Below are 12,374 nucleotides of genomic sequence, written 5' to 3' on the forward strand. Positions count from 1 at the left end.
TCTTTTATGACTTCATGAACTTGGTGCTCCACAACTATCAAAAAAGGAACTGGTTAAAATGCTTCTATTTTCAATGTTGAGCTATATTTTGTATTTTTAACTTGCGACATTATTTCACTGAAACTTAATTAAGCCACAGGTAACAGGTTACCACAACCATACTACAGCAATGGTGAAAAAATTGTATTTCTTGTCACCTATACCACCATATTGGGTAGTTTTCCGTAAGCTTAACTTTTGTGATTTTGGTAACTATTTTATATTTATTTGTGAAATCCATCTCAACTAGGCATTCTAAATTGTACTCACCATTTACATCCCAAGGTAATAGTATATCCACCTTGCCCTTCTCGATATACCGTATATCCAGTTAAAGACAGAATATCAAAATTATGCCTCATTATGATATCACAGACTCTCACATGTGTATTCAAAATTGATGCTAAAATTGATGCTTAAATTTGACCTGAACCAATTGACCTATAACCTGACATACGGTGACTAATAGCCTTTTCTTCTCCTAACAACACATTATATAGTATTAAATTGACTAATGACTATGCATCCATTGTGTAAGTGTTTATTTAATTTATTCAGTGTTATATATTTTGCATGCACCACTAGATTTTCTATAGAGAGTATAACAAAGGATTCTATTCATGTACCCTACTTGAACATGTTGAATAGAATAAATTATGGTTTGTTATGAAACACGCATCTGAGTTACTAGGATACAGTAAACAAAAAAATATATAGGGCTAAAATGACTTACTAAATGATTTAAAAGCACTTTGTATGTAGCTATATTTTATAAGTTCAGGACATGAGGTGATGAACATATTTATGTACTTCATAAATTTGCAAGAAAAAAAGAAGAGGGGTACTGATGAAAATCAGGGTATTATTCCCCCTTAAGGTGCCAAAATCTGAATTTTGATGATTTTTACCATCCTGATCCTCCGGATGAGCAAATCACTGAATGGACCTGTAAGCTAGAAAAATCATGCCAGATCAGCCCTATTCTGACATGGTCCACGGGAAGCTACATTATTTGGGGGGGGGGTGCTGAAAGGTATTCCATCCCCGCACCAACAAGCCTCCGGTTCCTAAGCATATTTTATCCATGCATAAACCAGAAGTTCCAGTGTGCAAACTATTCTGGAAGTTGTGTTTTTTGACCAGAAGAAAGATTTTATAGGTCCATATTAATATTTTGAGTATATCAACCTAGATCATCTCTAAATGTAAAAGAGTGAAAAACTTACTCCCCAGAAGAGTGATTCACTTATAAGACCACTCAAAAAAGAGTGAAATGTGATTTTTAACTTTAAAACCACTAAAAAAAAAGAGTGAAAACCACTCTTAAAGAGTTGGAATTTCAACTCGTTCAAGGAGTTAAATGAAGGACAACACGTTTTTAGAGTGAGTTTTTCACTTACATTTAGAGATTATATTAGGCCTAAACAAATTAATTCTAGGCACATTTGGGCAATTAGACCTAAGAATCGGATAAAGAAGTGCAAACTATTCTTCAAATAAATGCACAAAACCCGGGACAAAAACGAAATCATTATCAAGTCTCCAGTCCCAATCCCCGCAATATTTTCTAAATCCACACGAGGAAGTGGTATCTCTGTGTCCATATAAGGAAATGCAACCACTGACCCACTGGAGTATTAGCCTACTATTTATATGACTATCAATAATTGGTATTCTAAATAAACTAAATAAATAAACCGTATATAAATTACTGTCTGAAGTTACTTATTAATATTAACTAAGCTCATGAATATACAATATTACCGACCCGGAAATGCCCATATTGGGAAGGAATGTTTAACCTTGTAAAGGGTCGTCTCAAAATAGTGTTACATATATAATCAAATTGATTAATTTCATGTAATATTTTATAGAATTTTGATTTTTTGCTAATCTAGAAAGAAAAGAAATAGCTAGTACATAATACTGTTAAATAAAATTGAATATTATGTGTCACAAATGCACAATTTTGGGACTTTAGAGATATGAATCTTAGAACCATTTGGAGTGTATCCCTGAATATATGCAATTTATTTAGGCTACGTCATCATGATTCTGTAACAATTGTTCATCTTGGCCTTCGACAACAATACACTGATTTCGCTGGTCCATGCAGTGACAAGGGAGCCCTCTCTAAACCTTGAACTATTATGGCATTCCCATACTCGGTGTTGACGGGCTGCGTTTGTCTAAATTTAGTGATTTTTTTTTGGGTCGTCATCATGTTGGTCGATATGAGTCATATGATCAATACTTTACACAGACTTTCTCTGAGAAATCAATATGACATCATGAGATCATCTATTAAATTAGAGAAAAAATTGTTCTATTGGACCATATATAAAGAGATCTCAAGAACATGGGATAACAATTTTATTTTAGATCTACTTTATAGCTGACCCGAAACAACAACAAGAAGCTACAAGAGTTCCAGTACCAACTGCGCGGCAGAGCAACTTGAACACTCAACGTATAAAATTATTGGTACCGGTTTATGGGCTTATCAGGAAAATCATCGTGTATTTTCTCTGTCAACTTGAATGAAGAACTAAACTTTCCGTTAATTATATTGGTAAGAGAACTTAATGTTAGAGCTCGCGTCCTGCTCATAATTCACAGTAGCCTATATAGAAGTGATGCAGTGATGATTACCACTAGTAGCAATTATAGGTGAATACAATTTTCGAATATATCGCACTGCACTAGTACACTTTTACGCGATATGCCTACATCTGCATTGAACCATGGCTGTCAAAGAACATGGATAAAGACCTGGATGCTGATCACTCGCACTATATGCGGGATTATATACTTCATTAATATATTTTATATACCTCATATATAGATTCCTGTCATCTGATTGGTTGAAAGTGCAGTCATTGAATTAACTATGCCCGCAAAATGAACTATGGACCGGTCCATGGAAATGAACTATGGACCGGTCACGTGCGTCACGATCAAACTGCGGGTTTTCCCAGCGTAAAATGATATTACGCACGCGCTAATGTTTTCACGCGCTATAATTATGCAGAAATCGCAGATTGTAATATGTGTGCCGTTCGCATTGAAACTATTAATTTCTCTTCCCAAAATCGATGCTTTTAACCAAACAGATGACAAGAATCTTAAGATTTGGTATATAAAACAAATATTGACTGCTTTTTATTCGGGGCATGGTTAAAATTATAGGCCCGCAGTGATCTCAAAACCATGACTATACCCCTCGGCTACGCCTCGGGGCATAGTCATGGTTTTGAGATCACCTGGCCTATAATTTTAACCATGCCCTCATAGCAGTCAATATTTGTATACTTGTTCATTGAAGTGGATCACATGACCAAATATAGTTCTACCATCAGTACTCCTATCCGTATTATTGATCTCACCTCGGGCCCATAGTTTTAACCAGAACCTCTCATGGCAGTATATATTTGTATACTATATGATGACAGATATAGGCCCACACACGGTGATGAGTGCAACCCGAGTGCTTGTAGTGCAGGGTGATATAATTATATGATATTTAAACCATGGACTGTAGAAATAAATGTTATTTCTACAGTCCATGTTTAAACTCTATTACTTTGGTATTTATCATCACTTCTACTGCGAATACCCGTGGTGTGTCAGTCATTTCAACTCAGTGAGGGCCGTTAGCGGTTTATAGTTCTTTTCACTATAGGCCTAGCTATACCTAATAATATATGTTGTAACTAGGCCTACTGATGTATTTTATTTTAATATTATTCAGTGGGGTCCCTCTCAAACCAAAACAGTGATATATATTAGTTCACCAGTTTTTTGGGTTTTTTTTAAATCTTAAAACAAATTATTAAGTTACATTTTGTGCAACAAAGCCCTATTTTTTAGTAATTAGAAGTAACAAGAAATTAAATGCACGGGTTTTCAGTCACGCGTTCAACTGAGTGTGCGGGCCTGAGTGCGGCATAATATCATATTCAGAACTTTTTTATTTTATTTACGAGTTAATGAGACAAAAAAAAAATATTGAATGATTCATTAAAAGTTGTGCGTTACTGTTTATGAGCTTTCTGTGTTACTTTTTAATATTTGACTGACTACCGTAGCCAGCTTTCTGTGTTACTTTTTAATACCTAGTATTAATTTGATTGACTATATTAAATTTATAGTCCGTCAAATATTAAAAAGTAACACAGAAAGCTCAATTTTTATGAATCATTCAACATGTGTTTTTGCCGGTTTAAACCAGACAAAACTTTTTTTGCCAGTTTTTGCCACTCTGCTGCTGGCAAAAACCTAACCCGTTTTCCAATTTCCGTAAATTATACAATGTGTATTTTGGATTTCCGAAATTAATTATTAGTGTTCTTTTATGGGCGGCCCGGCGGAAATAATGTTTATAATTCCAACTGGCAACACTGGCCTTTTCCTACATGGTTGTTCGCTGCCACGAGATAGAGAACCACTTGTTCCGTGTAATTCAATTTTTTGGTAAGTGGTATTCACTAAATTGATAAGCTTTTACAGACGAAAACTAAAGTTGTCAGGTAAAGTAGATGTATTTCCACTTAAAATCATTCGCCAAAATTCTATGGTGTTTTTGTAACTTGAATTTTCAGTTGGGAGAAATCGCTTCCGCATTCGGCCATCATCAAACCCCACGCTATTTTTTCTTTTATTTCAATACAGACACACACAATAAATAACGTGCTTGATTTATCAAATTCAATGTTGCGGAATGTTTGCTTTTAAACAAGAAATGAATTGGAATTCAATATGAAAGCAAAGGGTACTATTTTTATCGGTAAATTTTCAGCTTTTTGGTAAGCTTACAATTCGAATTTTCATGACTGTATTCCCATGTATCCGGCATGTCCGGATCCCGTCAACGATATTGTGCGCGTTGATGCCATGACGAGATAAGCGGGCTGGTGAATACTATGTTGGGTGTGGCAAAAGTTTGGCCTACACACTTAAGTCTAGCTCTTTTATATCTCTATATTGTACTGAATCTAACAGAAAGTGTTCTTTTCTTGCAGAAAAGTTACATATAAAATTTGTCTGCTCATCGTGCTGTGCAAAAAAAAAAAAATATTGTGACACATTGACTGTCTACGAAAAAAATGGGGAGGATCGTCCTGCGGCTGAGACTAGTTTTGTCCCAGGGATAACCTAATCATAGATTCTGTTTGTCCATTAAATATTTTATTTTTGGATACGGTACAAAAGATTTAATTTTTTTTGTTTCATGTTTTTTTTGCTTTGGAATATTCGTTGATGTAAAGTTAATTTTTATTTCTTCCGTGGTCAAGGTCCGCCCTGGTGACAAGGGTTGAAATACAGAATAAAACTTGCAATTGCATGCACAACTCTGATTTTTTTTTAAAATTGGCTGATTTTCACAAAATTTGACATGCACAGGCAAAATTCTACATGCACAGAGTCAAAGTTACACACGCATGCATCTGTGCGTGTATGCATGTGGTATTTCGTACACTGGCTGGTGATCTGCAATCATGTACTAGAAGTGGTGATATCTCCTCTCAAATTTATTCTGCAAGAATCAAGATTGATTCTCACGCTGTGAAACAAAGTTCTGACTCTGCCCTTTATATATACCTGGTTCTTTTTTTTTGTTTGTTTAAATACAACTCCCGAGATGCATAGAAGAAAGTGTGTCATTCCCATGCCTATCACTGTCAACATGCTACTCATGCAGGTATGTTTTCAAAATATGAGATAACAGAAATAAGGTGGTGCTATTCCAGTTGAAATCCAATCCATACACCCCCTATGGAAGACATGACCTTAACTCTCTCACGCAGGGAGTGTGTCAGTTTCAGTTTAGGGGGATGAGAACCACACATTAAATTTGATGTGGCAATATTAACATAATTTCAAGCATTCTGTCAGTTAATTTTGGGTTTTCATCCTGCAATTTTAAACAAATCGTTCCTGAGATTGACTGGTGACGTCAGACGCAAACTAGTATTTATCTCTGTGATGTGATATGATCTACATGTATTATAATACTAGTACACAATGTAAAAATTTACCAAAAAGTTATTGCCCCCCCACCCCCCCTTTTTCTCATGAGATAATAACTCTTTGCATCAAAATTTAAAACTGAAATAGCAAAAGGAAACCCAAGAAATTAACTTTTCCGGTAAAATATGATGTGTTAGCTAGCCTAATTGATGTTGTGCAATTTGAAGCCTAAATACTGATTTTGCATGATAATCGGTTCTTTCGATCGGCAATTGAAGGGATCTGACTGAAATCAGCTGATTTAGAGTGGCCTCGATCTTATCGGTGCATCCCTAGTCTTCAGTGGCGTAGCGAGCAATTTTTCAGAGGGTGGGCTAACAAAGTACAAGGGCCAAAAATCTTGCATATCAGGGCAGCCAGCATCCCACAGGGGAGTCAAGACTTCTAACAGGGGGTGGAAGGGAGGGTGTAGCTGCTCCCCCTGGCCCCCCCCCCCCCCCCCCCCCCCCTTAGCTATGCTACGCCACTGCTAATCTTGCCCAGACGTAAGAGTACACATGTAATACTTGCCAAGAAAAAAAGTGATACCGGGTAATTTTAATATGTATATATTTTTTTGTCCTTGCAGACTTCTTACAGCAGACTTGCATCTAGCATCTAGGATACAGACAAAATGGCAAACTCCGGTGTAAGTATCTCAGGCCTCTTGTTTTGAGGAGAGCTGGAGCTGTCACCCAGCCACAGCTCTCCTTAATTGCTTTTGGGGTGAGCTATAAATCACCCCCCTCAATTGCAATCAGTGAAGCTGTTTTGTATGACCCCCCCCCCCAACAGTGTGGCAGAAATTTCAGTAAAACGTATTCTAAATCTATTGATGAGGGTTTTACCCAATTCAAAATTACACTTTTTGTATTTCTAGGTCCCCAAAGGCATGCATAATACAACTAGAAAAAATCCCTTCAAATCTGGGGTGTGTCCTTTATCAGTTGTAGAAAAACTCTCCTCACTAATCCAGTACTCTCCTTAGCCACTCTCCATAAAAATTTCAGGGAGTGGTTTGAACAGCTCTCCTTATTAATACCCTCAAAGGGAGCTGTTGACAGTTTGCCTGGAAAAATCTAAAACACAAGGACTGATATGTCACTTCAGACGAGGTATTGTTGGTCAAAGCAGCCAAAAAATGTTCATTATTTAAAGGAGTATTTCGTGATCCTAGCAACCTCTTTTTATGACATTTTTCAGTAGATATCCACGAAAAAAGCTTATTCCCAAAATTGATTCCGATTTTGCGTTTTCGAGTTATGCATGATTATGTGTATGGCACTGCTCCACAGGCCACTGTATTGAATTAAGTTCTGTACACCAGAATGAAATTAGAATTTGGCTATACTTTTGCTAAACGAATTAATCTGCAAGAAATTTTTTGTACATAAACATGCAGCCAGAGGAATTCCAGTGGTATAAAAATCTCAACTTTTTTTGAGAAAAGTGGTGGGATGAGGATGTGGATCACAAATTGCCCTTTTAAATCAATACGGTATATTATTGAAAAATAATACGTTGATGTTTTGCAAAAGTTCATTCTACAAATCATGTACTTTGAAAACTTGTTCAACTTGATTGCAGAATGGTCGGACCATGGTTTTTTGTTTTTTTGACCATGGTTTTTTTGGGTTTTTTTTGGTTGTGCCGCCTTTCTCACTCGTCCAAACAAAAAGACATTATGGCATTATGAGTTGTCCGTCTGTGTTTTGTTCGTCTAGTCTAAATCAATTCTCTCTTTGAAATACCTCCAGATTGAACTTTCCGAAGATGTGGTCCAAAAATTTACAGATGTCAAATCCAATCACAAACTCAAGTACGTCACCTACAAGATCAATTTTCCGGATAAAACGAAGATCATTGTCGATAAGCAGTTGGATGCAACTGACCCTGTAGCACAGGACTGTCAATCTTGCTGGGAAAAACTGACTGAGGAGTTGGAGGACGGAGAACCACGCTATATTTTATACGATGTAAAGAATCAATACAAAGATGGCAGAAAGCTAGAAAATATTGTCTTTGTCTCCTGGTAAGTCACAAAAATAATGGGCTATTCCATTTAACCCCCTGAGCACTACCTGCCGATCTAACATTGCCTCCGATTGGTCAATTACATGTACATGATATGTCCACTTTAATCACCAATCAGAATGGAGCTTTGCAAATAATTCACCCCAATTTTTTTGTGTGTGGTGAAATTATTCTAACAATGTTGTTGATTGGTCCAATTGATAATGAAAACTTCCTTTTGGCCGATCGGCAGGTAGTTCTCATGGGGTTAAAATGCACACTGCCCCTGTGGAAGATTTTGTAAATATCTGCCACAATCAAACTTGATTCTTGGTATAATTGTCTGTGAGAATCATTTTGAATGATTCTCTTGAGACAATCATTTTGATTCTCACAGACAACTGTACCAAGAAGAATCAAGCTTTGTCTGTGAGATATTTTTCTTCATAAATATTAAAACCTGTAAGAATTGTTTCACAGATTCATGCCCTATTTTCTAGCCCTGCTGAAATTGAATGTGTGATGGAATCAATGTAGTTATCTTGTTACTTACGTTGCATTTATGTGTACATTTTAATTTATTTGCGTCTATGTAGGTGCTCGGATAACTGTAACATTGGGAAAAAAATGATTCACGCTTCATCAAAGGAAACACTGAAGAAGAAGTTAACAGGAATCAGTGGGACAGGGCTCCACGCTGTCGACAGAGGCGACTTAGCGTACGAAGAGGTACTCGCTGAAGCACGCAGGGGAAAATAGAGGGCCAAAAGGTTCAGGCTATACTTTCCAAAGTGAGGCGTTTCTACTTTGCATATAAATTCCTGTTATGATTTGGGAAGGCCCATGTTTATGTATACTTTTTTTTTTCAAACAATACTATCCTTCTTGAAGTTTCATAAGTCAAAGAGAAACAATATCAGATCCTCAAAAAAAATATATATAAAGAATTAGTTTTTATATGATTTTTTTTTTTCCGCAAGTCAAACTAAGTTATATAGATGGATCTAATAATTATAACAGTAGTTATCAAGTTTAGACAAATAAAAATGAGAGCCGAGTTTCTTTACGGATTTTCTGTTGAACCTGTCACATGTTTTCTGTTGAACCTGTAATGGAGGCTCAGAAGAGAGATCGAGGAAAACCTGGGGGTGATTGGATGTGGTGTGATTTCAGCAAAATCAGTCTGAAGTCGGGCATATTCAATTTTCTACTCCGATGTATAAAACATTTGCAAAGCTACGTTTGCAGAAAACCCCATTGAAATTGGACAAATTGTTCCAAAGATATGAGCAGTTGAAAGGTTTCCAAAACAATAGGAAATAGAAGATATTATTTCCTTTGTTTGACTGCATCTCAAAATCAATATTTCTGACTTGCGACTGATTTTGCTTGATCACATCACATTATACTGATCAGTGAGAACCACAATTTCCGAAATACCCCTTTTTGAAAGATTGCTCCTCAAACCAAAATTCTTACCCCAGCTATTGATGGATGCATTCCAAAGATGTGTGGACCAAAAACAATTTTGTTTGGGGCCAAGTAATTTAAACTCAAAATCGGTTCCCTGTAAGCATTTCCAGTAAGTATGTCACAAGTGTGTATTTGTTGTAAAGTGGCTGATACATGCACATCGCATTATGTAGAGGGTCATGTCATGTGACATCACACAATTTAACATAACAGGGTTAGGATATCGGCAAGAATCGGTGCAGAGAATAAAAGTTGATGCTTGTATCATTTTCAGTCATCGCCGCGTGGAATCCCAAGGATTCCGGCCAAATTTGCTCTGCAAGAATCAAGATCGATTCCTTATAGTACCAGGCGACAAAATTAGAACCCTGAATTGTAGTCGTTTTGAAAGCTGTTTGGTTTTGTGGAGTGGCATGCAGGACCTAAAGGGATGACTTCAAGACCTAGTCGACCAGTGGCAGGACCAGCAGTTACACCACATTCTATTGTGGTGAACAATACAAAGCAGGCTCAACCATTGGTTCTGCCAGGGTGCTGGTGGATGGGTTTTGACACCACCCCTAAGTGTATTGTGGCTGACGCTCCTCTTAAATTGTTTCTTTTGTATATTGCTTGTAAATTTTGTTTTTATCCTTTCAGTGGATTTACAAAGTAAGTGTGTGTGTGTGGACGGTCAGTCAAGAAGGGGAGTGGGGTGGGGGTGCAGCTGGAAGAATTTGGAAGAATTTATTAGGTGAAAATATACTTATCTAGATATTATGGAAACAAACAAATCTTTTGTAGAAAACTTATAATTATTTAATAAATGGTGGTGATTGATAAAGTCTTCAAAACGAAATTGATTGATGGAGACTCTTTTCTTTGTTACCGGTATATGACAGTGGTTTTATAATTTCGATGTATAGACACTGTAAAGAGAGTGACGCTTATTTTTACACCCCTCCGGGAAAAAAAATGTTGACCCATTGTTACTACATGGTAGGAATAGAATTATGTGGGGTAACGTACTAACAAAATAAACACAAAAACATTGAATACGACTCTAAATTATGTATTTTCACACCTTTGTTATTTACGATGACTGATTTATTAATAGAGCGTTTCAGATTTTTTAGTTTAAACAATATTGTATGTAAAGAAAAATGATTTGCCCGTATTAAAGGTATGCCAAATTTGAACAAAATCATGTTATCCCATTAGCGTGGTTATGATGTAGAAAAAACCAAAACACAGTATGATGATGCCTCAAATGCTCTTGTTTATCGATTTGGAAAATTCACCATTGTATTTGATTCAACATGTTTCCTTTTTAAGCATCAGCACCACCATGTGTATGATTATTATGATCTTATGTCATGCATTTTTATTTGAACTGGTTACAGTGTAATTTGTGCGATTACATAATGGGTTTATTTTCACGAATATCTGCTAGACGTCATAAGTGCCCAAATGCATCAGCCCAAACCCATTGTGATGGTTTGTGTATGATTTGGGTACTTACGATTTGTGTCATGCGCTTGCATCGGGTTGTTCTGTTTGAAATCCATACGCCCTGTATGGAAGATACTACTTTAGTTTCCTACATAGGGGGTGTGGATTTTAAATGTAACCACCCTTTCAGGTAGCATTTGAAATCCATACACCACCCTATGGAAGACATTACTTTAATTTCCTACATAGGGGGTGTGGATTTTAAATGTAACCACCCTTTCAGGTAGCATTTGAAATCCATACACCACCCTATGGAAGACATTACTTTAATTTCCTACATAGGGGGTGTGGATTTTAAATGTAACCACCCTTTCAGGTAGCATTTGAAATCCATACACCACCCTATGGAAGACATTACCTTAATTTCCTACATAGGGGTGTGGATTTTAAATGTAACCGCCCATTCAGGTAACCCCATTTGAAATTCGCACACACAGTGTTGACTATGATTAAGGACATGTCTTCCGTAGGGGGGTTGTATGGATTTCAACTAAATCATGGCGCATATGAATGAATCTGTGGACTGATGTAACATTTTAACATTATATTTGGTGGAATTTTTCAAATAGAGAACATTCACAGATGGTATCTCAAAATCCTGTAAAGATTCTTTGATGACTTTGACTGACAGAGTTTTAAACATTTTGCTTGTTTATTTATGAAGTGAGGACGAGTCTTGTATTGTTATGTTAATTCCGATACCTGTTGATGTTTAAGTTGAACCATGCAAATTGTTACATGGTCATGGATTGGGCACTAACATTGGAACACCCTGTATGTGTCATTTGTACACGGAGTCGTTTTACAGGATTTTTGCGTGTGATGGTCACAAACAATGTAAATTTTAAATACACTACTCAAAAAATAATTTAAAGGATCAAAATCCAACGATCACAATTTTGCATGTCCGCTTTTCTGTTCTGATGCTGATCTACGTATTTTTCAGTGACACAAGACTTCAGTATTTTTTGGAGCTCTGTCCTGTTGCCAACATTACTGAATGAAATTACACTCGCCTGATTTACAAATGCTGTTATTTTTAAAAATGCTAAGAAATAGGTGTGATACTGTGATCCTTATAAAAAAAATTGAGTAGTGTATCATATGAGCTATAACAATCTTGAGGCAATATCATTCATTTTATTGGGGTGCGGGGAAAGTTACATAATTGTGTTATTAAAACATAAGTTACACAATATATTATATATTACATACAATAAGCTAATAATAATAATAAACTTTCATCAATATCTGATCCATCTAATTACAAATATGACCTGTGGTGTGTTGTTATTTCAATTGTCGTACAGTTTTCTGTATATTGTGCACACAAAATATGCGTACACTTA

General features: G+C 36.3%; 1 protein-coding gene across 3 annotated transcripts; it reads left to right on the plus strand.

Moving 5' to 3' along the window:
• The first annotated feature begins 2,484 nt into the window (after positions 1-2,484).
• On the plus strand, positions 2,485-12,296 carry LOC140137389 (uncharacterized). Of its 3 annotated transcripts, none has more exons than XM_072159029.1 (4): positions 2,485-2,611; positions 6,638-6,697; positions 7,806-8,080; positions 8,658-12,296. In XM_072159029.1, the coding sequence occupies exons 2-4, from the start codon at positions 6,683-6,685 to the stop codon at positions 8,818-8,820; spliced, it is 453 nt and encodes a 150-aa protein (XP_072015130.1). In that variant the 5' UTR covers positions 2,485-2,611; positions 6,638-6,682; the 3' UTR covers positions 8,821-12,296. The 3 variants fall into 3 exon arrangements, with proteins under 3 accessions (XP_072015130.1, XP_072015128.1, XP_072015129.1); XM_072159027.1 differs by lacking the exon at positions 2,485-2,611 and adding an exon at positions 4,383-4,512; XM_072159028.1 differs by lacking the exon at positions 2,485-2,611 and adding an exon at positions 4,548-4,568.
• Positions 12,297-12,374: the final 78 nt, after the last annotated feature.

Source organism: Amphiura filiformis, chromosome 17, assembly GCF_039555335.1.
Source record: "Amphiura filiformis chromosome 17, Afil_fr2py, whole genome shotgun sequence".
NCBI classification, from domain to species: Eukaryota; Metazoa; Echinodermata; class Ophiuroidea; order Amphilepidida; family Amphiuridae; genus Amphiura; species Amphiura filiformis.

What these genes read in the sequence shown, in the direction of transcription:
- LOC140137389 (XM_072159029.1), top strand. An exon ending in AATATTGTCTTTGTCTCCTG is followed by an intron (nt 8,081 to 8,657) that starts GTAAGTCACAAA and finishes GCGTCTATGTAG; the next exon opens with GTGCTCGGATAACTGTAACA.